The 25,780-nt window shown below is 34.5% G+C and overlaps 1 protein-coding gene across 1 annotated transcript in view; it reads right to left on the reverse strand.

Annotated features, from left to right (window-relative positions):
- The window catches only part of CSMD1 (CUB and Sushi multiple domains 1), a 1,105,213-nt gene that overhangs the window by 233,949 nt on the left and 845,484 nt on the right, over nucleotides 1-25,780 (reverse strand). Inside the window, exons 17-21 of the mRNA XM_013130058.2 lie at nucleotides 22,113-22,300; nucleotides 11,531-11,719; nucleotides 8,466-8,582; nucleotides 6,832-7,047; nucleotides 5,314-5,502 (exon numbers count right to left, since the gene is read on the reverse strand). Of these exons, the coding sequence (XP_012985512.2) occupies nucleotides 5,314-5,502; nucleotides 6,832-7,047; nucleotides 8,466-8,582; nucleotides 11,531-11,719; nucleotides 22,113-22,300 (899 nt within the window). The remainder of the gene's footprint in view (nucleotides 1-5,313; nucleotides 5,503-6,831; nucleotides 7,048-8,465; nucleotides 8,583-11,530; nucleotides 11,720-22,112; nucleotides 22,301-25,780) is intronic.

Genomic DNA, 25,780 nt, shown 5'->3' on the forward strand with positions numbered 1-25,780 from the left:
CACATAGTGACAGTAAGTTCCTGACTAGCTGGAATTTAAGCAAACTGCAAGGTAAGAAAAGTATGATTAAAAGCATAGTCTTGGTTTGCTAGGTGAGACCTAGGAAATCTGTCTTACAAATAGATTTCCCAGACAAATGGTGTGATTCCTGTTTAAAAGGCTAGTGACAAGATAGCAGCAGAAACAGGAATGTGACTGCTTCCTTTTTAGGCAGCCATTAGTCTCAGAATGAGGGACTTCAACAGACTATGGTCTTGTTTCACCTCATTTCTGGACTCCAGTATTCATTTAGTGTCTGAGATCCACACAGTTTTGGGGATGTACCGAACTCCATGACTACCTATGAGCTTTACTCTTGGTTCTCTAATCCTGGGGGAACCAACCCACTAAAAACTAGACTTTGTTGTCAGGAAAAAGTAGCCAACTCTGAAATACAAATGAAACTCTAAACAGAATTATGTAATTATAGGTAGAGGAAAAAGAGCTATTGCTGGAAGGAAAACTGGGAAGAGTATGTATATACACTCAGGAAATTCTGTTCACAGAGCCATGAAATAAGTATAGATATATATATGCATTTCCAACTTTGTAAAGGCAAGTAAAAGCTCCATCCCTGGCAGTGTTCAAGGCCAGGTTGGACAGTGCCTTGGAAAACATGGTGTAGGGTGAGGTATCTCTGCCAATGGCATGGGAGGTGGAACAAAATGATCTTAAGGTCCTTTCCAACCCTAACCATTCTATGATTCTATGATAAAATGGGAATAAATTATACATGTGGAAGTAGTGACAGTAACCCATCATAACCACAATTAGTAATCAAATGCATGTTTTTAGAAAAAGAAAAGTTTTGGTTTTTTTTTCTGGGGAAAAAGGAACAGTAATTGAAGTGATAATTAACAAAACAATGAATAATAATATAGGATGAGATGTCAATGAATGAAGGGGAAAGAAATTATTTTCTGTTTTCAAAACTCAACTAGACAAAGGATAATCATGAGAAGCTTGTCTATACATCAGTAGCTTGGTTTTTCCCCCACACAAGCATAGCAACAAACAGAAAACCAGTAATTTTAAATTATAATTAAATTATTCAGAAGTAAATTTGGGAAATTGAACCTACAACACATAGACAAATGTGCCAATTACAGTAATGTGCCAGATGATAATGTTAACAACCTTATAGGCGGCAAGCTGTTTCAGAACAGCAAAAAAACAAAGGATGGCTATATTAGTACTCTCAAACCTCAAGATATTGGTTGTTTTTGTGACATTTCTTCTTCAAGAAATGTGCATTTTTATTTTTGAAGTAGCCTTGTGCCACGATTGCTAGGAGGGTATTTTTACATTGACATTATCTATGCAAATGTGCTCCTATCTCCATTAATTTTTTGCATCACACAAATCAGCTAAATAGCAGAGTATTTACTCTCTCAGTTCCCCTTAACCTTGTATTCCTTTCAGTTACAACAAATTTTGAGGAGTAAACGAGGTTGCTGTGAATGTACATTTAGACAACATTTCTTAAAGAACAGTTACATAAAGGTATCCAGCTAGGATTTTTTTTTTCCTTCAGAAGACTATGTCCTTTATACTGTAACTGCAGAAAAGCCTTACTGTAGGATACATGCTGGAGTGTCATCACTTAAGTAAAGACTGCAGGACAGCTCTTCCAAATGCAATCACTGTGTCCAGAAAAGTAGGAAACAGTGTGCTTGTGTGAGACTGCACTGCCTTATCTGCAGATACCAGCTACTAGCACATTTGACAGGGAAGTCATCACTGGTATTTAAGTGCTTTTGGGGAAGCTTTTACAGTAAATGAGGTTTCTGTATGAATGACTCCACTACCTTTCTTTTAAACAATTCAGGAACGCTAAATTCTCTGTGAGGAGACTGGCAATCCTGGAATTTCTATAGTAAGTATAAAAAGGTGGAGGGAACGGATCTTCCAGAAAAGCCACATGATGTCAATGTAAACAGTGTTTGCCACACAATACCTCCTTCCATAGGAGCAGCACAGCTTTAAGACTAAAAAAAAAAAAAAAAGAAAAATATTAATCTTCCAAGATGGGGGGAATTTGACATCACCTTGTGTAATGATCATTTCTGTTCTTAACCAGCGCAAGGGGAGTCAAGCCAAGGGGCATGGACCTTCTCTACACTTTTTAACTGTTAACAGTAAAACTCTTCTCATTAAATACTAGCAAGTAGACAGCTGTAGGTACAAATGGCTTTCTTGACAGGAGGGAAAGATCCTACTGGAGCACACATTTAGAAAAGGAGTGATGACCCAAAGGGAAGCTCTAGGTAGAGTCTTCAAATCTGTGATGGTCTGGAATAATACTGCATAACCACTTTAGGTATAGGGCTGAGATAAGAATTAAAATAATTTTAATTAAAAAGACAAAAGAGTGAAGAGTTGACACAGGGAAAAAAAGATTCTCAAGGACACCTGTTTATGAATGTCTACCTGATTTTGCAGATAGACTTGGCGGTGTCTTTTTGCTGTGAAAAGCAGAGTACTTACTGAAGAAGAAGGGATGCTGTCTTATTCTGAGCATCAGCCATCCTCCAGATACTCAAATAGAGATCTTTGAAGTTCAGGGGAAGACCATCTACCTTCACAGCATGGACAGGCCAGTGAAAATAGTGACAGTGCAGTCCTCATGGGACTCAAAGTATTGAACTAAAAATGTCAGGGTCATGATGTTAGGATAAACAAATATCCGAAGCTCTGATTCTGCCACACTTGGAAAATAACTTTTGAAAGGAGAAGCAATGGTGAAAAGGCCCAAGTAGTTCTCTGATGAGGAAGATTTCAGAATATGTTGGAGATGAACCCTGAAGGAAGGACTTAAAATTATTTAATTGGATGGAGAAGGGTAAATGGCAATACCTTCAGAAATCCTGTTGGTTGGTTTGTTTTTTTTATTACCAGCAGATGAAACTGAGTACTAACTCTATTGTACAAATCAGTGTGTGCTTGTGTGCGTGTTCAGTTTAGAAATCAAATGCAATTAAATTTGAAAGGCTTTCATCCTGAGTCTGATGAAAAGAATCATGAAAGTATATATTATCATGTGTCCTAGAAGGGCCAAAGAAACCTTTGTTAATATATAAAGGTTAATGTGTATAAATCATGTGCATAAATCATGTAGACGAGTTTGATGTGTAGAAATGATAATAAGGAAGAAATAATCAAGAGGCTACTGAACCTAGTAATGTACTTATGAATTTGTGCCACTGAGTTGGGACTAGCTTTAACTTCTGAATATACACTCTAAAGTCAGCTGATTTCAGGACAAGTAGCTTCTTTTCACTCTTTTGAGGAAGAAGTAATCTTTGTGTGAACTCCTGTTCAAAGTAAGATGGTATCTTCATCCCTAATGTCTCAGATGACATTGCAACAAGAAATGGGACCCGTGTAAACATTCTTGGTACTAAGAATACTGCACAATTAAAAGTTTTCTTCAACAACAGAAGCTCATAAGGAGTGAATTTTCCATTCATACTTATAGACAGCTACCGAATAGCTGAATGCTCCTAAAACTGAGGGAAAAATAAAATACTAGGTTCAAAGTGAGTATGTGAATATTATTCTAGTGAAATTCGCACTTTAAATCAATATGGACTGAAGGAATTAGGTCTCTTCTCCCTGGAGAAGGCTTGGGATCCTTATAAGGTTGCAGTAATGAAAGGGTGACTAAAAAGAGAACAGAGGCTCTGTCTTCACAAGGAACCACAAGGAGAAGACAAGGGGCAACATGTACAAATTGCACCAAGAGAGGATTAATCTCAATATAGAAAACATAGTTTTTGCAATGAGAACAGTCAGTCACTAGAACAACCTCCCCAGAGACGTGTAAGAATCACTACATCACAGTAGTTTTTAAGATGCAATTGCACAGGATGCTAGATAATCTAATCTAGATTCCCCATCCCACAAAAGTGACCTTTTGAGGTCACTTAAACCTGGGCTGCTCTGTGATTCTGTGATATAGGATGGTGCATACTTGGTTAGCCAACATTCATAGACCAACAGTGTTAAGAAGGCAGTGGTATTTCTAAGACAAATCAAGCTGAAAAGCCTAAGACTTAAACCTAGAATTTCTAAATTACTGGCAAACTCCATATCATAGAGTCATAGAATCATAGAATCAGGTTCCAATACTTTTCCACCCTCATTGTAAAAAAATTCTTCTTCCCATCCAGCCTGAATCTCCCTTCTTTTAGTCTTAAACCCAGTACCCCTCATCCTATAGCAGCAGGCTCTGCTAATTATGACTTCAGTTTCTTTCTCATCTGTAATTTCTTTCATCATGAGTTAAATAGCTATCATGAGTTAAAATAATCATCATGGGTTAAATAACCCCAGGTTTATAAAACAAAATTAGTAATCGTTTACTTTTTTCCATCAAAATTATACACTATATGCATCTTATGTGCATATACAATGCAGGTGATACGACTTTCAGATATAGAGATTTATCCCTTTAAAAGAAACACAAGAAAAAAGCTGAAGCTGAGTTTCTCCCTTCATGAAATAAGATCTTATTTAAAACAAGAGCCCTCTTAAGGAAATGCATTTAGAAGTGCATGGAACTATTTGACATTTCAGAAGCATTATGTCAATAGTAGCTGATCAGATTCACTTGACATGTTGGTGATAACACCATCTCACAAATCAAACACAGGAACTGTACAAATTCTGCAAAATCTAGTCCCAGAGCTTTTCCCAGAAAAGAACTCTTCACTCTGAGCATACAGATCCTGATTTTAACAGCAAGTTTTAAAATTAGTTTACAATTCTGGAATGAAGTTTATATTATAAACTGAAAAAAAATAACACCCAAACCCCTCCCACTCAACCAAAACACAGCCACCGGTTTAAAGATATAAGAATAAGAACACAATATGAAAACAAAATAAAAGACACCTTAGAGCCAAGCCAAAGGACTCTAAAATAGGCACTTTTCACCTAAAATCTCTAAACAGTGTTTCTTTACCCTGAAAGACAAAGTATGAAATTTATATCTTAATTACAGTGAACATATATTTCAATAATTAGATTTAAATTTTATCTCACAAGACATTTTGATACTATTTTCTATCACAATTCTAACAATTCCTCTTTCTTATTTTTGTTCTCCAAGTAAGAGAGACATGCATTACTTTTATCTTGCACTGACTGAGTTCATACAGCTTGGGGATCAGTCCTTTCAACCCAAGCACTTTGTTCTCTGCCCAGTATTCTGACACATGCCATGTGCTATTAACGATTTGATGAATGAAATGAAAGCATGTGACCACCTACCCACACACCTTGGCAGAGGTGCACTCCATACACGCCGACCACCTCCCAGGCAGGTAAGTTTGTTAGCACCTTCCAGGCGATATCCAGGGAAACAAGAAAAGATCAAGGAATCACCCACACCAAAATGAAAACCAATTCGCCTACTGAAGGCTGGAACACCAGGATCATCACATGGCTCCAGATCATATTCTGAAAACAATAAAACATCATATCTAAAAAAATGGGACAAAAAAATAAAATAAATTTTAAAAAGCTTACTAACTTACTGCCTTGTGCCAGTATGGAACACCGGGAAAACACATATTTCTGAGCTGTGTTCTCTATTAAAAAACGGTACTGTTTCTGTATGTCTACTATGGCTAAATACACTGTAATAATGTATCTATCACATCCCACCCACACAACATTTTTGTCTTTTTAATTTCAAGGGCTGTAATCAGCTTATACTGCAAGTGGTTTATTATAATTTTAATTACATCCTTTGTATATAATTCTTGGCTCATCTGAACTCCCAGTTTTAGAAGAGAGACTTACAGTTAAAAAAAAAAAAATATGTAATGAAGAAAATCTAACTAAAGAAATCAAACAAAGGGTCATGTGAATGAAAAGACAATGCCCACATTTTCAGAAAATGCACCACAGCTTCCTAAATAAACCTACACTTTCAGTAAGCCAATTCCCATTTGTCACCTTTTAGAAATCTTACAGGTGTCACTCAACTGAAAATATATATATATATATATGTATGTCTCAAGTGCCTATTTTTTTTTTTTAGTCTTTTTTATAACCATGCATCAGGAATGATTTAGGTAGAGACAGAACAAATTAATGGGACAAAATTGGGGCTATTACATACAGAGGGATTAGATCAAACCTAGAAAATGTCTGAACTACACATTCTGATTGTATGAAAACAAGGTAACACACTCACTCATTTGTGTCATAAGCTTAAGGTACCTGGTAGTGTTTCTGAAAATAATTAGTTACTATAAATGGTGGCACATGATGGCTATCTATGTGTGTATGTCAGCCATAGGTAGGGCATAAAACTTTGCTTGTGTTCAAAAAAATTCAAGGTCTACAATTTTTCCCCTTCCATTCATAATATTTTGTCTATTTTTGTACAATTTACCTAGCCCTCTACCATCTTGAGTTACTTACACGCTATCAGGGATTTTAAATATTCACACTTACATCCCTAACTTGCAAAACTGCTGAATTCTGGTTTAGTTAGTCCAAAGTGCTTTTTTCACCCTTAATTTTCTTCCAAGAACTATTGATGGTTCTCTGAGAACAGGGAAAACTCCTTAAAACAGTCACATCCCCAACATCCTTTTCAATCATTTAGCCATGTATAAACCTTAGCTACTATTCTATGATAGAAACTATACAATTTCTACCAACTTTTTACTAGTACTTCATAATGTTTCTGCTCTATACAAGTAAAAATATTATCTGGAAACTGTTTAAGAGTTTAAGAATTTCTAACATTCTGTTCAGCAGAATGGAATTTCTTACCTGAAAATGTAATATTGAAGCCTTCATAAGAAATTGAAAAATCAGATATAAATCGAAGCTGTGCAGTAAAATTTCCAAACAGGCCAGCTTTAATTGTAGGGGGTAAAACTGAGCCAGTTAACCTGGCTACTGGTTCTGTGAAGCTGCCATCTTCAGTGATAAGCAAATAGTCATGCGAGCTCTCAAGGTGAAAGGTATGAAAAACCAGCTGTACACCTTTAACATTAAAAAGGGGGAAAAGGAAAGCATTTATTAGGAAGTTTTTGCTTCATACATAATGTCACAGAAAGTGAATCTTACATTATATGGAATGGTTTTTAGAAAAAATCACATACGGAATGAAACCCTATAACTCAGGAAAAAAAAGCCAACCTTGCATAAAGCACTTGGGCTCAGACAGTATGTGCAGTGTGGATGTTTGTTTAGCTCATTGTAAATCAATAGCTCCCATATGAGAACTGTTAGGATTCGGTGTTATTTGTACATACAGCACTCTAAAAATCTGAATTTGTATTGTATAGATTTTTATTCAAGTTCCTGTATGCGTCTGTAATTTATAATCTCTGTCATGATATCACTATTCAACCAGGAGGCATATTTTAATAAGTGACTAAAATTTTGCATTCATGCTTTATTTTTCCATTTCCTCCAAAACAATTCTGGTTTTTACTCTAAAAGTAAAATAATACAAGGACAAAGCATGGACAACTTTTCTGTACAGTCTACCATATGCAGAGATTCATATTTTCTGGGATCAGTCATGAAAAGGACAGGTTTTTTAGTTGCCAATTTCCAGTGTACTGATGAATGAAATTCTGAACAACAGTTATGTTTTCAAATACAATTATTTACTCTGTGGAGCAACACTCTTAGAAAGTCTTCTCTTATATTTTACACTTAAAATTCCACCAAAATTTAAAACGAAATCCAATTTGCAAGAAAATTTTTAAATAGTAGAAACTTCCAATGCAGTTCTTGGACTATTACTCATGAAAACTATCACAAAGACTTTCTATGAAAAGAGAGGAGATTGAGGAATATTTTAAGTATTTTTAGATTCAGTGATATGAAACACATCATAAGTACTTCCTAGATTTTTTCCTTAGTTCTTTTACACACTGCCTGATCAATCAAGTTAGCAAGCTTAACTGTGCACACAAATGTTAATCAGCTGCATATGTAACAGAAAGATACATCATTTTTTATCTTAAAAATTGAAGTCTAGAATCTAAGGTTACTAATACACAAATCAAATCTGCTTATTCATGCTCAGTAATGAAAAAGAGCTATCAACAAGGTCCCAACAGCTTTCACTGAAAAATTTAGTGCTATTTAACAAGTAACTATTATTTTCATATATTTTACGTCTTCTGCCTATTTTCTGCCCATTTTTCTAAGACTAAACCACATTTCTTCTGGTAACTGTCAAAAGTATGTTTCTTTTGCAAAATAAACACAAACCAGAAATACCACACTTTAACCTATTTTTTGTGGAAAATTAAACTTTTTCCTCAGGAGTGTCAGAAAGCACTAATTTAACTCAGTTCATAAAAGGCATTCTATGGCATATATGTGTTTGATTTATTTAAACACAGATATTACATATGCATATGTAATTCATATCACATTCTTACCCTTGCCATGTGACACTTCAATAGTCCAAGTACAGTTTAAAGAGTTTGGATAAAAATCAGGAAAACCTGGCGAAAGAACAGTTCCACTCCTCCCATGAATGTATCCACCACATAAAGCTTAATAAGAGAAAAAAAAAAAAGTTGAGAAGAAAAACCAAAAGAAGTCATACTGAAGTCCTGGATTTTATAAAAAAGAATAATAAAATATAACAATTAAAAAATCTAGTTCACTTTTTGAACTACCCTTAAAACTAGAAGGTAGGGTCGAGTATGAAAAGAAGTTAATTCATCCAAAGCCATGACACTCACATTTGACAGCAATTTGTTTGTTCATAAATTAGCCCTTAAAAGTGCGTTTATTTTTCATCTACAGTCTCTCTGGTTACCAGAATACAAAATGAAAGAAAACCTTGTTCTGGAATACTGCAAGTATTGTAGTACTTAAAAAATAAGATTTGGGGATTTTATGTAAACTAAATTAAAAAAATCAAATATCTTGAAACTAATTTTCTTGCACTATGTATTTAGAAAAGTATATATTACTTCAATTATAGGAAAAAATATTATTTCAAAACCAATTTTTTTTTTTTAAATAACAGAAGAGTTTGTCCCTATTTTAATTCTCCTGCAATAGTCAGGGGAAAAAAAAAAGTAGTAAAAAAGAAAGCACATTTTTCTGTCTTTTAAAGATTCAGATTGTCCAATCATAAGTAATTTATTTGGAACTGAATATTTTGAAAGACACATGAACTACACTAGGAAACATTTTATGCATACTAGCATTTGCTAAACTAGGCTGCTTAAATGTGCATGACAAATTAATTAAAGTTTAAGATTTTCATACTGAATTGCTCACTAATCTTATAAATACAACATGGCTGTGCTTTTTTACTCATCGGCTCCTGTTCAGCTTTTTAATTCTTCTTTTTCATTTTAATAAGCTAAATATTTAACAAAGTTTTAAGATAGGTTTAGTTGTTTTCATGCAGGGTGATATACTTTGCCATAAACTAGATGGCAAATATGCATGATAAAAATGTTCAATAAACATGAGGCATTTGCAAGTAAATGTATATATAAGTATATTTAATAAATACATATATACATACAAACATTTTTTTTTAAAAACCAAACCTTATTAGACTAAGTTGTTTTTTAAAGTTTTTAATTTTTTTTTGCTTATGTATTACACATATTTGAAAATAAGTAGAAGTAAAGTAAATGTTTCTACTCTGGCTTTCCTTACGGATACATATTTCAGCACATAAGCATGAATGACAATATGCATGGGTAAATCCATAGTAAGTACACGGTTGATAACATTACTTAATAATAAGTAACATAATTACAGATATCTGTTTTATAATGCCATAAATGAATAGTAGTATACATTCATTCAAAATCCCTCTTCTTCTGTAAAGATTACAGAAGGGAGAAAAATGTTTGACTATGCAACATTTCTTAAAGCAGATATTAAATATTTACAAATAATTTACATAGTTTTAAGTTTAAAATTTAAAATATTCAATTGATCTTGTTTTATTTAGCTCACCCTTTTAAAAACTATTTTCACCTTGACATTATAATATTCTGAGAACGACATATTATTTAGAACTTTAGCTATTGTGCCTCTCTACTCAGTTCTTTGTTGGCATGAAACAAAGCAACAAGCTTTTCCCTTTAGGATTTATTCCGCTGATATAATTTCTGAAGTTGCAATTTTGGTGACTTCAAAATGCTCAGTTAAATCTGTCGTATTAAAAAAATTTGGGTCACAACGGCTTGAGTGTCAAAAGGCAAATACACTAACATAATGATTACCTAAAAGAAAAGGAGGTATAATTTGTCTTTTTAGACTACTAAATTCAATGCACTTGAATATGTGAGGAAAAAAGCAGAAACTGAGTGTAATCCTTGTATGTTGCTTGCCTGGAGGCCCTACCCTAGAAAAGTAGAGTAAAAAAAAAAAGAAAAACGAGAAAGAAAAAAAAAAAAGCTTTAAATTTTCTATTACACACATGCTGAAAGTGGGTGATAGGCCTGGGGAATAAGGACTCTCTTTCAATGAGGAAAAATAACTAGATATTCCCATATTTTAATACTCATATACATACAAAATAGTTGAATATTAGTGATTTAACTCAAAAAAATATATTCACAAATTTTAGTAAAAAGTAAATTGAAAGTGTACAGGACACTAATCAAAGTTAAGATTCCTACAACAGTGTTCTTAACACCCTGTAGCAAAGCAAACAAACAAAAGGAACCCATAAAACCAATGGAAGAATACTAAAAATGCTTTGCTAATTTTAAAATCACAGCTTATAGGAAGATTGCTTCCACTCCAAAGCTCATCAACTGTGCCAAGGTACAGTCTAAAACCTGATCACAAAATGCAGTTGAAAACAGTTGTTTGCTTCTGTCCTTGCAGAAGAGGAACAAGTTGTAGTGCTTACAAGGTCAGTGAGTTTGAATGGTAGATTAGTTTGCTTTGCAGTGATTAAGAGCTTTTAACTATGTAACAATATTTTGGTAGTTCATAGGTTTTGTGTATGGGGCCAGAAGGCTGTAGTGTTTCATGAAAGTTCTAGACAGTTTCATATTGCATATCTCCCAAAACAATTAATGAATTAATAAAAATTTCAAAGCAAAAATATGTCAAGAAAATTATTAGGCTGATGATGATCTGATTTAGTATTGAGTATCCTAAATTTTGAGTAATCATTTTGGTATTCTTTGTTCCAAGTTTAAAATAAAAGTTAATTGGCTTTGCTTCAAAAATGTTGCTTGTATGGCACCATTTTCATTTACACTTGAATAGTGGCACCCTCTGAGAATTTTGATTTTTCTGTTGGTGAATATACACCTGCAAATATCACTTGACTCAAAGTTGATACAGAGATGTAAAGTATGGCTTTTATTAATAGCAAAATATTTTTTTTTTAAGTATGGATCTTGGTGTAATTAAGGGAGGTAGTAGTAATGATAAGCTTAATTACTTCTCAAAAATAGGAGATTATTTTCCTTGGACTTTAAAGATGCCATCTGAAAAACTTGATACTTACCATCACAGCTGGGTAATGCATGATTCCATTGATGGTTTCTTTCACATATGAGTGGTTCATCATCACTGAGTGTATATCCTGGATCACAGCTAAAAGTTACTGTGGAGCGGATGTTAAAGTTGTTACCATGGCGATGACCATTCACAGGAATCCCTGGATCAAGGCAGGAATCTGATTCCAGAGTAACACCTGAAACATAGATGTAATTTATTTCCCCTTTTTAAATAAATAAAATAATAATAATTAAACATCAAAGGCAGCAAACTAAGACAGAAGGAAGAAAGAGTCGCCAAAAGATATCCGTTGGCACTGCTTGAGAGCTCTTGTAAGATATTTTCTCTAGCTGTTGTTGGAGCATAGTTTTTCCATTTTCAATCTCATAGAATAGGGAAGCACAAATGAAGAACAGGAAAAGATTGGAGCTTTAAAGTATAATTTATCAAGCAATGAAAAAAAAGCCAACAAAAGCACTGGACATCTGAAACTACAGGAAGATATTAAGGTCCAAAGTATGAATACAAATTTTGCTATTATATAAACTTATTTGATTATTTCATCTATTCAATTTCTGATTCTGTGGGACAGTTCAACCTTCTTCTGTCACAGTAATGATTACCTGATTTAGCAAAAAGCAGTGTTGAAAAACTGCAGCTGATGAACTCAGAAAGGACTTGCTAGTATACCATCATATATATAAAAAATAGACAATGAGCATAGCTTATGCAATGTGTAACTCTTAAGTGACTGGAGTCTTTCTTAATTATGTCTTATAGCAGAGATTGAATAGTGTTTGCTCAATAAACCTGAAGCTATACACTGAACAAGCTATACACCCTCAAAATTATCAAATGGAGGCTCGTTAACACAGCATTATCCATCATGCTTATAGTGATAGCAAACATTTGTGAAATTTAATCATATAATGAGCTATAATAGATACACACAAGGGAAACAAAGACTCTATTGGGATGGAAGGAATTTCTTTTATCTTATGCATAAAAGGATTTGTGACCCCGCAGGGAACCCATACTGAAGCAGTCTGCTCCAGCCTGAGTCTGTTTGTGAAGAACTGCAGCTTGTGGGAAGGATTCACACTGGAGAAGTTTGTGGAGGACTGTCTGCCATGGGAGTAACCCCATGCTGGAGCAGGGGAAGAGTGTGAGGAGTCCTCACCCTTAGAACGAAGAAGCAGCAGAGACAGTGTCTGATGAACTGACCACAACCCCTATTCCTGTCCTCCTGCTTCTCTTGGGGGGAGGAGGTAGGAAAAACTGTGAGAGAAATTGAGCCCAAGAAGAAGGGAGATGTGGAGGGAAGGCATTTTAACATTTGGCTTTATTTTCTGATTACCCTACTCTGATTTTATTTGGCAATAAATTAAATAAATTTTCATGAGTCAAGTCTGTTTTGCCTATGATGGTAACTGGTGAGTGAACTGCCCCTGTCCTTATCTTGACCCACAAGTCTTCTGTTACATATTCTCTCCCCTGTCCTGCTGAGGAGAAGGAGTGATAGAACAGCTTTGGTAGGCACCTAGTATCCAGCCAAGGTCAACCCACCACAATCCTCCTCTTTCCAGGCTCAACTTCTTCCCTCCATTCACAACTCTACTACCTCCCCAACCCTCCCTGAGCTGTGTGTCAGGAATAGGGGATGGGGGATTGTGGTCAGTCCATAGAAATAAAGTAGGCGAAGTTAAAAACTAAGATAAAAAAAAAATATCAGGGCACAGAGTAATGGGTTTAGAATTATAGATATGAGGGCTGGAAGCAGGACTATGAACAAAAATACCATAAATAATGACACTTGCTTGCACAGAGAAATATTCACTGTACCCTCCAGCTATTCTTACATCTCAGTTAGGATTCAGATTTGAAAGCTTATGATCTAGTTTTCATGAGGTTTCCCTGACATACCTAAATTCTTGATGAATAAGCTTCTCTTGGCCTTGACTGCATGCTCTTAATGTAAATGTACCATGTTCGCTGACACAGTGTATTTTTACATTCCCTTCACCTGACTTAAACAGTTTAATATAGACTCAAAGAACCCTTTTAAGCCTGTAATATTTACTGTGTATGTGCCCTTAATAAATACTAATTGTGTACAAAATTTTAACTTTGATATACATTAATTTATTGCAGACAAACTACACCTCATGTTTTGAGGTATGTTAGAATAGATGGAGGTCCACAGCAGCACCCTTAAAATTCCTTCCTCTTAGGGTACCCTTTTACCCCTGCCTCAACACACCAACTGCTTTGGGATTCTGAGTCACTTCAAACAGGTAATTTCATCAGTTTCTTTTTGAAAGGATAACATTACATTACACCAACTACACTGGCTTTGATTTTTGCAAGAAAACTAAAAACTGTAGCAATCCTATCAGCTTCAAAGTTACTGAGTGAAATAGTGGTGCCCTGTAAATTAAAAAGTCAGCTCAGGCAACAGAGCTTTATTCCCAGGGGAATATACTGAGTCTGTAAGTTTTAGCAATCATAAACGTAGCTAAAAAGAAAAATCTTTGCTTAGGACAAAGATTTGTGGTTTTTTTCATAATAGGAGATAACATAAGACAAGCTTAATAATGGGCAGTACTGAGAGCCCTGGCTACAAAAAAAAAAAATTATTAATCCACATATGAGAAATTCTGGCACCACAGTGATAAATTTTAGGCCCATATTTGGAAAGAATTGATTTAATACTATTCATAACAATTGGCTCAGTATATGTAAAATGAAAGTCTGTGTGAAAACCATGCCTTTTCTTTCCCACCTTGCATAATGCAGTATTTCTCAAGTAAAGCATGCTCAGTAGCTCCCTCAAAATATGTTCCCTCCACTTCACTCCATGTAGCAATGAGAATTAGATAAGCAGATAATTCTATCCTACAATTTAATTGTTCTCTCTTCCAAGGAACATAACACACAATCCAAAGTAAATAACAAACATAAACCCAGAAGACTTGGTACATCTCTGAGTAATTGAAAAATCTGGACAGTCATATTTAAAAACTTTGCTCTGTCAATATTGGCATTTCATCAAGTATTTATCAACCTGTTGTTGTTGTTAGCTATATTAGATGCTTCATTGATTATTAAAATACATATTTTGCAAACAGAATAATAAACTTTTTTAGAAAGTGATTTAATCATTAGGTCCCATTACATCTGTAAAAAGGAAATTAGTCTGTTTCTGTAATGCATGAAGCATACAACAGCTATACAGTTTTATATACTACATACTCATACCACATACTTATATATATTTCATATATCTACTTTTTCTGTGACATATCAAATAATTGAGATCATTAGAAAAGGGGAATGTTAGGGTAAAATTGCTAAGAGCTTGTCTACAGAATGCTCATTGCACAAAATGGATAAAGAAAACAGGGAAGAAAACCAGAAAGCAAACCACGTCTGTGTGCCATAACCACTATGTTACCCATTCATGCTAGCTATGGAGCAGTTGCTGTGTCATTCAATAAATCTCAAAAATGCTTTGAACAATGCCAATGTTTCAGCTGGAAGCCAGAGTGCTATTCTTTGCCATCAGTATAGAATTATCCAGAACATCAATAAGGCAGATGATAAAAACAATTTTTTGGACAGTAAGGGTAGCATATTGCCTAATAAAGCTGATCACGTAGGTGGACTTATTCTAAAGGAGAAAAGAGTGAATTATCTTTGTTTTAACTTTTTTTGTTGTTGTCTAATAGACTAGGTGAACGCTTAACATAATGCAGTTCCAAGAATTAGAACCACAGGCCACACAATTAAATTACGAGAGGGCCCATTCTTTGGCATCAGCTTCAAAATATGACACAGATAACATTAATACAGATAAAATCTTTCTCACTTTAAATAAGACTATTTGTTTTGAGAACAGTCTCTGGCTGAAGATGTTCATAGAACAATGTTCAGGTACTGTATGAGAAGATGGTAGTTGGTATTGGCCAAAATAGTACAAGGGATTGTTCTTAAACTGTATGAATGATTACAAGATTTAAACCAATACTAGAGATTTTCTAACTTACTGAATCAGATATAGATCAGTGGCCAGAAATGAGTTGTTGTAATTTACAAGGCTAAATGAGGCCTAAAGAGCTAAAGCCTGCTTACACATGTGGTGTCAGTGTTTTTCCAGAAGCTCTTAAGGGTGTACTACATTTGAATTGGTGTGTGAATACATTTATATTGATTGCTAGCAGAATAATGACACTAAAATAAAATAGTGTCATATCACAGAAAACTGTGATACAGTCAAAAGATTTTAAAAATCTGTGTTAGAGAAACTCATTAATAACGTCATAAAGAATGTGGGGAAGCAAAGGTGCTTGAAAATGGGAAGAGAGAAGGGAAAGAGTGAAGTGGGGGGAGCAGATGATGAAAGGGAAGAGGGAGGTTGTGCAAAGCTTTTTTCATTCAGATAAAATTAAAAAAGAAAAAAGTCTTTCTCAAGTAAATACCTGGAGGGTATTTCCAAGTGACAGACCATAACAATTAAGTTCCAGTGAGCACTGCAGTGCATATTTTATTTGCTAGTGACTTATGGGAGAGCTAGCATGTCACCTTTGCCCTCATTGCTGAGAGGCAGAACAGGAATTTTAACAGAGTTCTAAACTGAACTGCAAGACTAGCTGCAATTTACAGTTACTAGGCACATGAGACTGTTACCATAACTTCCCCTCCTGCCTGCCAAGACATCCCTTTTCTAGACTAAACAGGTATAGACTTTTCAATAACTCCATATATGTCATGATTTACATGTTAACAACCTCCTACGTTTTTTACACCAGGTCCCAAACTAGACAAAATATTCTCTCTGATCATCAAACGAAGTGAAATAATTATTTTCCAAATATTCCTGTATACAGAAATTGTCTTTTAGAAACTTATAAAAGTAGAACTGTTAGAGTTGGAAAGGACCTTAAGACCATTTAGTCCCAACCCCCCTGCTATAGGCAGGGACACCTCACACTAAACCATGTCACCCAAGACTTTGTCCAACCTGGCCTTGAACACTGCCAGGGATGGAGCATTCACAACCTCCCTGGGCAACCCATTCCAGTGCCTCACAACCCTCACAGTAAAGAATTTCCTCCTTGTATCCAGTCTAAACCTCCCATGTTTAAGTTTTAACCCATTGCCCCTTGCCCTGTCACTACAGTCCCTAATGAAGAATCCCTCCCCAGCATCCTTATAAGCCCCCTTCAGATACTGGAAGTCTGCTATGAGGTCTCCACACAGCCTTCTCTTCTCCAGGATGAACAGCCCCAACTTTCTCAGCCTGTTTTCACAGGGGAGGTGCTCCAGTCCCCTGATCATACTCGTGGCCCTCCTCTGGACTTGTTCCAGCAGTTCCATGTCCTTTTCATGTTGAGGACACCAGAACTGCATGCAATACTCTGGGTGAGGTCTAACGAGAGCAGAGCAGAGGGGTAGGATCACCTCCTTCGACCTGCTGGTCACGCTCCTTTTGAGACATACACACATTTCTAACTCTTCTTGTTTGCTCCCCATACTACAGGTGTTTGTATAGAGGCATCTGAGCCAAGCTCCAAATGAAGCCAGCTCATTGGCTGGACTGGCTGAAATATCTCTACACTGCTCTGAGCATTTATTATAGGTGCTGGCAACTGACTGGGAGTGTTGGGATGGAATGATGCTCCCCTCCCCCAATACATCTGTAATTCCTTTTTTTCTGTAATTTTTTTTTTGTTTTGCATCGATGATTAACTACAATTGCCAGAAGATTTGACTTTCTGCATTACTACTGTGTTTTTCTCTAGATTATTTCTGTTCTGTATAAAAAGCATATCCTTTTCTACTGTATTTTTATCTTGCACTTTTGCATGTCATTTCTCCTTCCCTATTTGTGCATTTGATTTTCTTTTTTTCAATTTCACAACATTTTCTTCAGTTAGTTTGTTTTAAATTCTAACCCTCTTCGCCATAGTGTTTGCTATAACCGCAGGCTGAAATCATTCTCAGAATTTGTGTTATCAGAATTATTAAGAAAAGTATAAATTAGTGTTGGATCTAGCCCAGATCACAGTAGGATCCCTACAAATTTGGGTTAATGAACTACTAATTGCTGGCTGCTCTCTACACGGAAGTTTCCAAAACTGTTCACAGCATCACAGAATCATGTAACAGGGCTGGAAGAAACCCCTCAGTGTAATTTAGTCTAAGCTTTCTGCTCAAGCAGGGTCACCTAGAGCTGGTTGCCCAGGAGCAGCCATGTCTGGTTGCATTTTTAATATCGCCAAGAATGGAGATCTCACAGTCACTCTGGGCAACATTTTGCAGAGCTAGCTGAAGTGCTTGTTACACCTGTAATAATTTCACCTAGACCACATTTCTGTATTTTCTCTTGAAGACTTCTAAAACCTTTTAAAATGTCAATACAAAGCCATTTCCTTCCCTTTCCATTCCTAAATCTGCAAAAGCAGTTAACATGTCAAGAAAGAAATGAGGTTGGTTTGATGTAAGCTGTTCTTATCAAACACAAATCATTTGTTCCTTATCACCTTGTTTATCAGCTTGAAACTAGTATCTTTAAAGAGTGAAGATAAAACTAATGTCCTGATCCTTCTGGTCCTCATCATCTTATTTTAACTTTTTTTTTTTCCATCCGTCCTCTCTTTGAAATGTGTGTGCCCTTCTGAAACTGTTTGAAACTTCCCTACAGCTTTAATTTTCAATGGAATGGAGACTGCTACTGCTTAGCCTTTAAGTATAGTACAGGGAATTTCAACAGTCCGTGACGAATAAAAATATATTTTGTTATCTCAGTATTGTGCAGTCACTCTTTCCATATGTTGTATAATTACCTTATAAACATTAATTTAATTGTATATGGTCAAAACAAAGCTTTTCTGTGAATTTTGCAAAACAGAAACAGAACATTTAGTGTTCCCTGTGACAGCTGATGTTCACCTTAATTTTTATTAAGCAATAATATTTATTGTTTTCTCTTATTTTGAATTTATTTACAGATATTTTTGTTACTGTCTGTCTCCTTCTGTACCTAAGTATGCATTTTAGATTTTCTGATTTCATCCTAAGAGATCTGTGTTATTCTTTGATGGCTATCTATAGTAATGTTTGAATATATCGAACATTCACATGATTATGTTTTGCATTACAAGGGATTTTTAACTAGCTACACAAAATGATAGTATCTTTTCTTTCTTAAAAAAAATAAAATAAAAATAAATTTTTCTCAACATTTTTTAAAGTCCATGAAGACTGCATATATGTGGGTCTAAACGATTATTTTCCAAAACAAATTCTAACAAAATACATGATTTTATACATTGAATAAAGGATTAGCCTTATTTTTTTTTTAAATACTTATAACATTTCACTTCAGGAAAATCACAACAACAATTTTGACAGATTTTTCAATATCAAAAAATAGATTTTTTCAATATAAACCAGAAAGCTTTTACAAAGATGGGGGATTCTTGACTTTAACCATTTTTTAAGAGAATTTTAATGTTTATCAAATATATACTGATGTACATGGTAATATGGGATGATTCCTGTCTCAATGCATGACTGAAATATAATCTCTGTTCCATTATTCAGATAAATTTTAGTACAGAAGGGAATGTTAATTCATAAATCAACATCGACTTTTAAATAAAGTATCTGGATTTAAGAAATAATAGCTCAATTTTCTTTGAAAATGATCATGCTTTCTTACTTAAGGAATGACAGATTTCAAAAATACCTTAATAAAAGGTGGCTTTACATTAATGGAATCTGTGGATAAAAGTGTGTCTATCTGGTTTCACTTAAGAAAAATACTAATATTACAGAATCTACTTCACATAAGGAGGGAAGCTGGGAGATCAGGGAGATGTGAGGCATAAGGCGTGCTGGTCAAAAACAATTATAAATTAATTATTCTTGATAAAATTGATTGGTTTATCAATAGTTTTACTTAAAGAATAGACAGTTTTTTTGTTGGTTTTTTTTTTTTTTTTTTCCTTAGATGCATTAGAGTTAACCTGCACTGTCTTGCATTAGCTATGTTAAAATCATCAAAAAGCTGCATTACAGACATTTAAAGTGGGGAATTTACAATTAGCTTCACATCTGAAGTACCTTTTAAAGGGTTACATTTTTATTAAAGCTGTATTACAGGCATATTTTAGCTTAATAGAAAATGACTTCAATCTCAGTAGTAACTCAGTACACCTTATACTAAGCTTCTGCTTCACAGTTCAGTGATTTATCAAGGTTATGATTATAATTGAAAGATTTGTATGATACTTCCAAATAAGACAGTTATTTGAATTTTCAAAGAAAATATTCAGAAGCTTTTCTTACAATTTTCAATTCACTGCCTTTTCTTTTACAACTGTGAGAAATGTGAAGCAAATGAAAGTTCTGTTGTGATATCTTTAATGTTAGCAACTTTTATAGTTGATCATGTATATATATGTATATATATATATATATATACTCCTACATATACATACTATTTTCATTGTCAAAAGAGAGAAAGAGATCTGACCAGCCCAATCAGGGCAAACTAAAGAGGAAAAAAAAAAAAAAACCCAACCAAAAAGCAACCCAGCAAAGTTACAATAAGAAGTATTTTCTTCTCTCAGTATGTTTCTAGAGCCATCCTATCATAAGCAGGATGTTTCCATGTATCTGGTAGACATGGCAAAGGACTTGTGCAAGATCCAAAACTCTGCTACAACAAATGGTACCTAGGTGTCACAGTACCTAAAATAATTCCAACTCTCCATGGTCAGGCAATTAAATACAGCCCCTGGATCAGAGTTTACTGAAACATCAGAGTTTACTGAATTGCTCCCTGGACTCTACAGATTGCATTGATTAGCTCTCCCCTGCCCAGAATGTAAGCTTCAGGCTCTTGACACTTCTATGTTGACACTTAGATGTTTAATCTGCCAAACCGTCATTTGTAATAACATAAAAGCATAAAAAAGACAGCAGTCACTGTCTGTAACTAAGAATGGATATTAAGCTTTTTGTTGATACCTATTGAAATCTGATTGGCTATTTAATGGGAAATATAATTCACAAAAAATAAACAAGTTCACTCCTTAAACTGGGAACTTAAAATTACATACTTTTAAACCAATTCACTTCATATTCTTACCTATTTCTAACAAAAAAAAATTCCACCAGCCACCCTTTCAAATGTTACTTGTACTGAAAAAGAAAGATGCCAGGGAGTCAATCTGCTCAGAAAGAGCTTGAGAGAAAAAAAAATTAGCTTTTGTTATGACTTTCAAAATTTGAAATATATTCACTTTTTATATAAAATAACTTTTATATATATATATTCTATGCATAAGAACTATATGTAAAAGAAGGCAAAGACCATTTACTAGCCTTCAGTCATCTTTTCTTCTTAAAGATCTAACCCAATTTCAAGGTTTAAAGTTCACGAATCAAATCTAATTCTGACATTTTGTCAGGCTACTTAGAGAAATCGCACTGAACAACTACTGTCATGTGTGTGAGATATTAAATTTTTCAACAAAGCTAAAAAGTGACTATACAAAAATATTCTAAATAATTGTATAATTAGAGCTTTCTCTTTCAGAATGCACAGAACAGATATTTTGTCACTGTTTCAATTTTCACAGAAAAAAAAAAAAGAAAGGTATCTACCTGTCAGGGGTCTTAAAATAAAACATGAAATTATAAATATTTAAGGACTGTCTTACAAAACACAACAGCAACATTTAGATTCAATACAATCAGGGAAAATTAGCATCTGCAGGTAACTCAGGCAGAAACCTACCTACTGTTCCTTGTTTTTACATGATCTAGTGGCCTTGCAGTTTGTCATGTTACTATCTGTTCAGCCATTATTACCATGTCTGAGGCAAAGCTAAAAGAAGCTATGCATTATTTCCAACTCTTGATGTAGCTAAGAAATACAAGTTTGGGCGCTCATTCTAGATTCAACATGACAGCAAATTTACTACAGTGAGATCAGTTTCCAAACAAGACCACTCAGTAAAACAAATGTTATCTGTTTAGCACAAACATAGTAAACACATAAGCTCTCTTTATTCAGTACTTAAGTGAATGGCTATACTATCATATAAAGATCAGTGTGACTTTAGACCATTTCTTACATGTCATCTACAGATAAGGTCCAATTCCACTCAGTACTGCAAATGTGTATTAAAACCAGATAAAAAGAAAGGTGAAGGGGGGGGGGGGGGGGGGGGGGGGGGGGGGAGGAGGAGGGACAGGTGGACAGACAGATATGAATACCAAATAAGTACCAAAAGGACAATATATCTTTGCCCATAAAGACACATTTCTGAAATAACTTTCCATTTGGTGAAATGCATAGGTCCATAAGTATTCTAAAAGAAAAAAAGAACTCCTGAAGAAAAAACATTATAAAATTAATTGTTTAAGAACTACCTGTCAATACAACATACAGTAAACATAGTTTATTCTTATATAGATGTTATTATTTAAGTTTATTGACATTTGTTTGCTCAGTTTGAAATTGAATATTGTTTTCAAAATGAAATAAAAATCTATTAGAAAAATATCAGACTTACTCTCATAGTGAATTAGGAAACCAACGCTGGAACGACTGTTGTCCGTAGTGAACAGCAGATACATGTAGTTTCCAGTACTGATAAGGAACTGGGGTGCTTGTGTCCCATGGTATTCTCCAATTAATGGTGACGAGTTACCTGGCCCATCTCTCACTTCCAAAGTATCATAATTTACTTCAGTTTGAAATCTGAAAATAAATATTTTCTTTAGCTGTCAGGAATGCAACCTATATGTAACCGATGAAGAATATCATCCGTATAAAAATTTGTGTATCTACAGATCTATCAGTATATTATTGAGCATAACAACTAAGGAAGGTTTTACAGCTTTTTCTTTGCTTTGGTGTATAAAACTCATAAGGGATGTAATATACTTCAGATCAATCACATGACTGGGCTTCAGAAAGACATTTAGTGGGGAATCTGGGTACAAAAACGCCAACTGTCTCAAAGAAAACTGAATTATGAAGAGCCAAGAACTTTCTTGCCCTCAAGCTAAATAATAGTTGGAAATCCTAGGAACTTCTTTGATAGTATTTAAGTATTTAATCACAGTAATTTTAGTATTTGATATTTGAAATTTGGCAAAAGTTGTTTTACACGTTCAGCTGTTTATTTTTTTTTCCAAAGGTTTTTATCTACTGTAGTCTGCTACTCTACTTTTAAATAATTATTTTTGTCCTACGAAGTTTAGCAGTACGGAACCATTAAACTTAAATCAAGCCCTCATTTTGAAATCTGTTACAACTATAAGTGTTTAGTTATCTTAGTTTATCTCAGTATGTCAAAAAAACAGATATTATAGATAAGAATGGAAAAAGAGACTAACAAGACAGTTGATTTACAAGAATTAATAATTTTAAAATCAACAGCAGAGTCAATGTCTGTGTCAATCACTAAACCACATCATATCTCTCCAGTTCATAAAGGGTATCTGTGCATGCCGTCATCCACTACTAGCTGTTCTTAAATCAAAAACCTCAAATCTGCTCTTTCTGTAGTTGAAACTTTTATTGGCATTTTTTCATATCAGATATTTTTCAAGACAATTTGTGGTTACATCAGATAATTTTGCAAACTGCAGCATCTAAACCATGCACATGTCAATCTTCCTGTCAACAAAGTAGGTGCCATTACACAGATATCTATCATGGTCTAAATACATTTGCCTGCAAACCCAATATTCTTATTTTTGTAAGTTGTTAATCTTTCAGAAATGTGTATGTTCTAAAATTTTATCTTCTCCTGTGGGGCTTATTATTTCAGCTTCTGAGAGCAACAAACTATGTCCCTGCATAATACAACACTTTTTTCAAAGTGAATGCCCTTAAGCTGTCTTGCCAATATGGGACACATGCTTAGTGGATCTGGAGACAAGGAACTGTGTTTTTCTAATTAAAGAAAACTGTAAATTATTAAACATTCAGAAAAGGGAAAATATATGGGACATTCCTTCAAAATGTAAATAAGCTTTACATTTTGTTAGGCAATGATGGCAGCATGAACAATTTCCCCTGCTAGGCCATTATACTTTACAGACCAATTAGCACTGGCCATGTAAAATCACCTTCATAGACCCATCAGTATCAGTAACAGCAAGTTCAGATTTATTAGCTATTTAGTAGTCTCTATAGTTCTTCAATCATGAGTCCCTGAAACCAAACGCACATTCAGCAAGTGAAAGTATTTGTTTGCTGAACTATCAGAGCTAATGACTGCTTGGAAACTGAAAGGCACTTCAATACCATTCCTTCCTATTCGGACAGAAAACTCTCTAGATTTATGGTGCTTCAAACCAAGGTATCTACTTTATTTGGATATGTTGGCTGAAATCCAGATGATGGCTTCCACTGCTATCTATCCACTCTGACAGTGGAATACAAGACTTGCAGGCTTGCTAACAGACGCAGCATTTTCAGGACCAGTTTCTGGCAGTGAAGCCAGCTAGCATGGAATGGCCTACATCCATGCTATTAAATACATCCTTTAGCCTCTCAAATAGGGAGAGATTATTCAAATTACTTATTATGAATGGTTGCTTTCCCACACTAACTCCTGTATGTCCTTGATAATTATTAGGGAGAATGCTAATTGGCAAACTCAAGGAGTATGTTAGAGACTATTTCAACAATTTAACTGCACAAATACATGAGTTCTTGTGTTTTGGAAGGTTCTCTGGTTCTGTTTAATTTACCAAAATAGACAGTCACAGAAGGCATCACTGAGTTACTTGCCAGTATTTCAGTACGTTTCCACATTTTCAGAGATTATACATTGATTCACCCTGTAGCAGAATGAGGAAAACAGACAGATACTGCTAGGCTGGTTTAAATACTTTATTTGTACTCATAATGGATGGACTTGAGATCAATAATTCAATAGTTCAATTATTTTGACAGTTACATTTGTGAAGGAAACTAATTAGGAATAAAGTGCTCTCAGCCAGCAATTGCAATTTTCTTAGCAGGGCAGTATGATAGCAGTGGGTTTCAAACCCCCGATGGAACAGAAAATTTAATAACCCTTAGTGGAATTTCTACCCATTAAAACAACCTTAATTCTCAGTAAGTCCTTGCTCATATCAAACTTAGAAATTCATTTGTAGTTCACTTGTCTATTTTTGAGGTTTGGGGAAATGTGTTTGTATTGGGTGTTTGGTTGGGTTTGTTTTTTTTTGTTAATCTTTGCACTGTCACTGAAATAATAAATCAAGAAAATTTACTATTGAAAATTCTGCATCTTTACTGAAAATAATTAAGTAAGAGTTATTTTGGGGGCTTTTAATTTAAAAATTAAGTAGGACATTCTCCAAATGTTCACATAGAATTCTAGAAGGACTATGTTACAACACTATGCTACACTGTTCCTGGTAAATAGGTAGGTTTTGAATAAGGAGGTTTGTTTTACAGACTATCCAATCAGTTTTCATCAATATTCAAAGTTCCAAAAATCTTCCAGTCAGCAGTTACCCTTCCAGTCCTTTTCTTTATGGCTTGAATAAATTACACTTTACTTTTTTGTTACCTTTCCAGGCATTAGTCATGATCTTAAATGTGAAAAGTTTCAATGTAAAATATTCATAGGGTTACACAGTCATTTGCTGCTCTTTCTGTAAAGTTTCTAAGTACTCTGGTAAGTCACATTTGTCTAGTAACATTAAAGCTTCATTAGCTCAAGGGTGAGATAATTTACATTATGAATATCAAATTCATGCAAGGTTTCATTCTTGCAGCTGTATTTGATGGCAAGACAGATAGCTAAGTATAAAAGGGTTCTATTTTCCTAAAACTAGACAAAATACATGTCAAAAAAATTACAGTTAATTGACAAAAATCTATTAGTTGGGTTTGTTATTTATTGGATAGTCATTTTGCTTACTGATTTGTAATTTGCTTACGTTATATCTGACAACAGAATTAGTTTCCTGTAAGTAGTAAAAAGGCTTTCCATTCAATTTTCATCTGGGCAGCAAAGCCTTCATTTTAACAAAAGGGAGATTATTATACTATTATTAACATCCCAAAGTATAACAATTTTCATGAAATGTAGTAAAACTATACAATTTTCTAAACCTGCCAGAAAAGATCTATAAACTTCCAAAGAAAGCAAAGAGAGGTTGCCTCTCTTTCACCAAAATTAGCATGGTAACATTGTTTTGAAATTGAAAC

This window comes from Melopsittacus undulatus, chromosome 3 (assembly GCF_012275295.1).
Source record: "Melopsittacus undulatus isolate bMelUnd1 chromosome 3, bMelUnd1.mat.Z, whole genome shotgun sequence".
In the NCBI taxonomy this organism is placed as follows: Eukaryota; Metazoa; Chordata; class Aves; order Psittaciformes; family Psittaculidae; genus Melopsittacus; species Melopsittacus undulatus.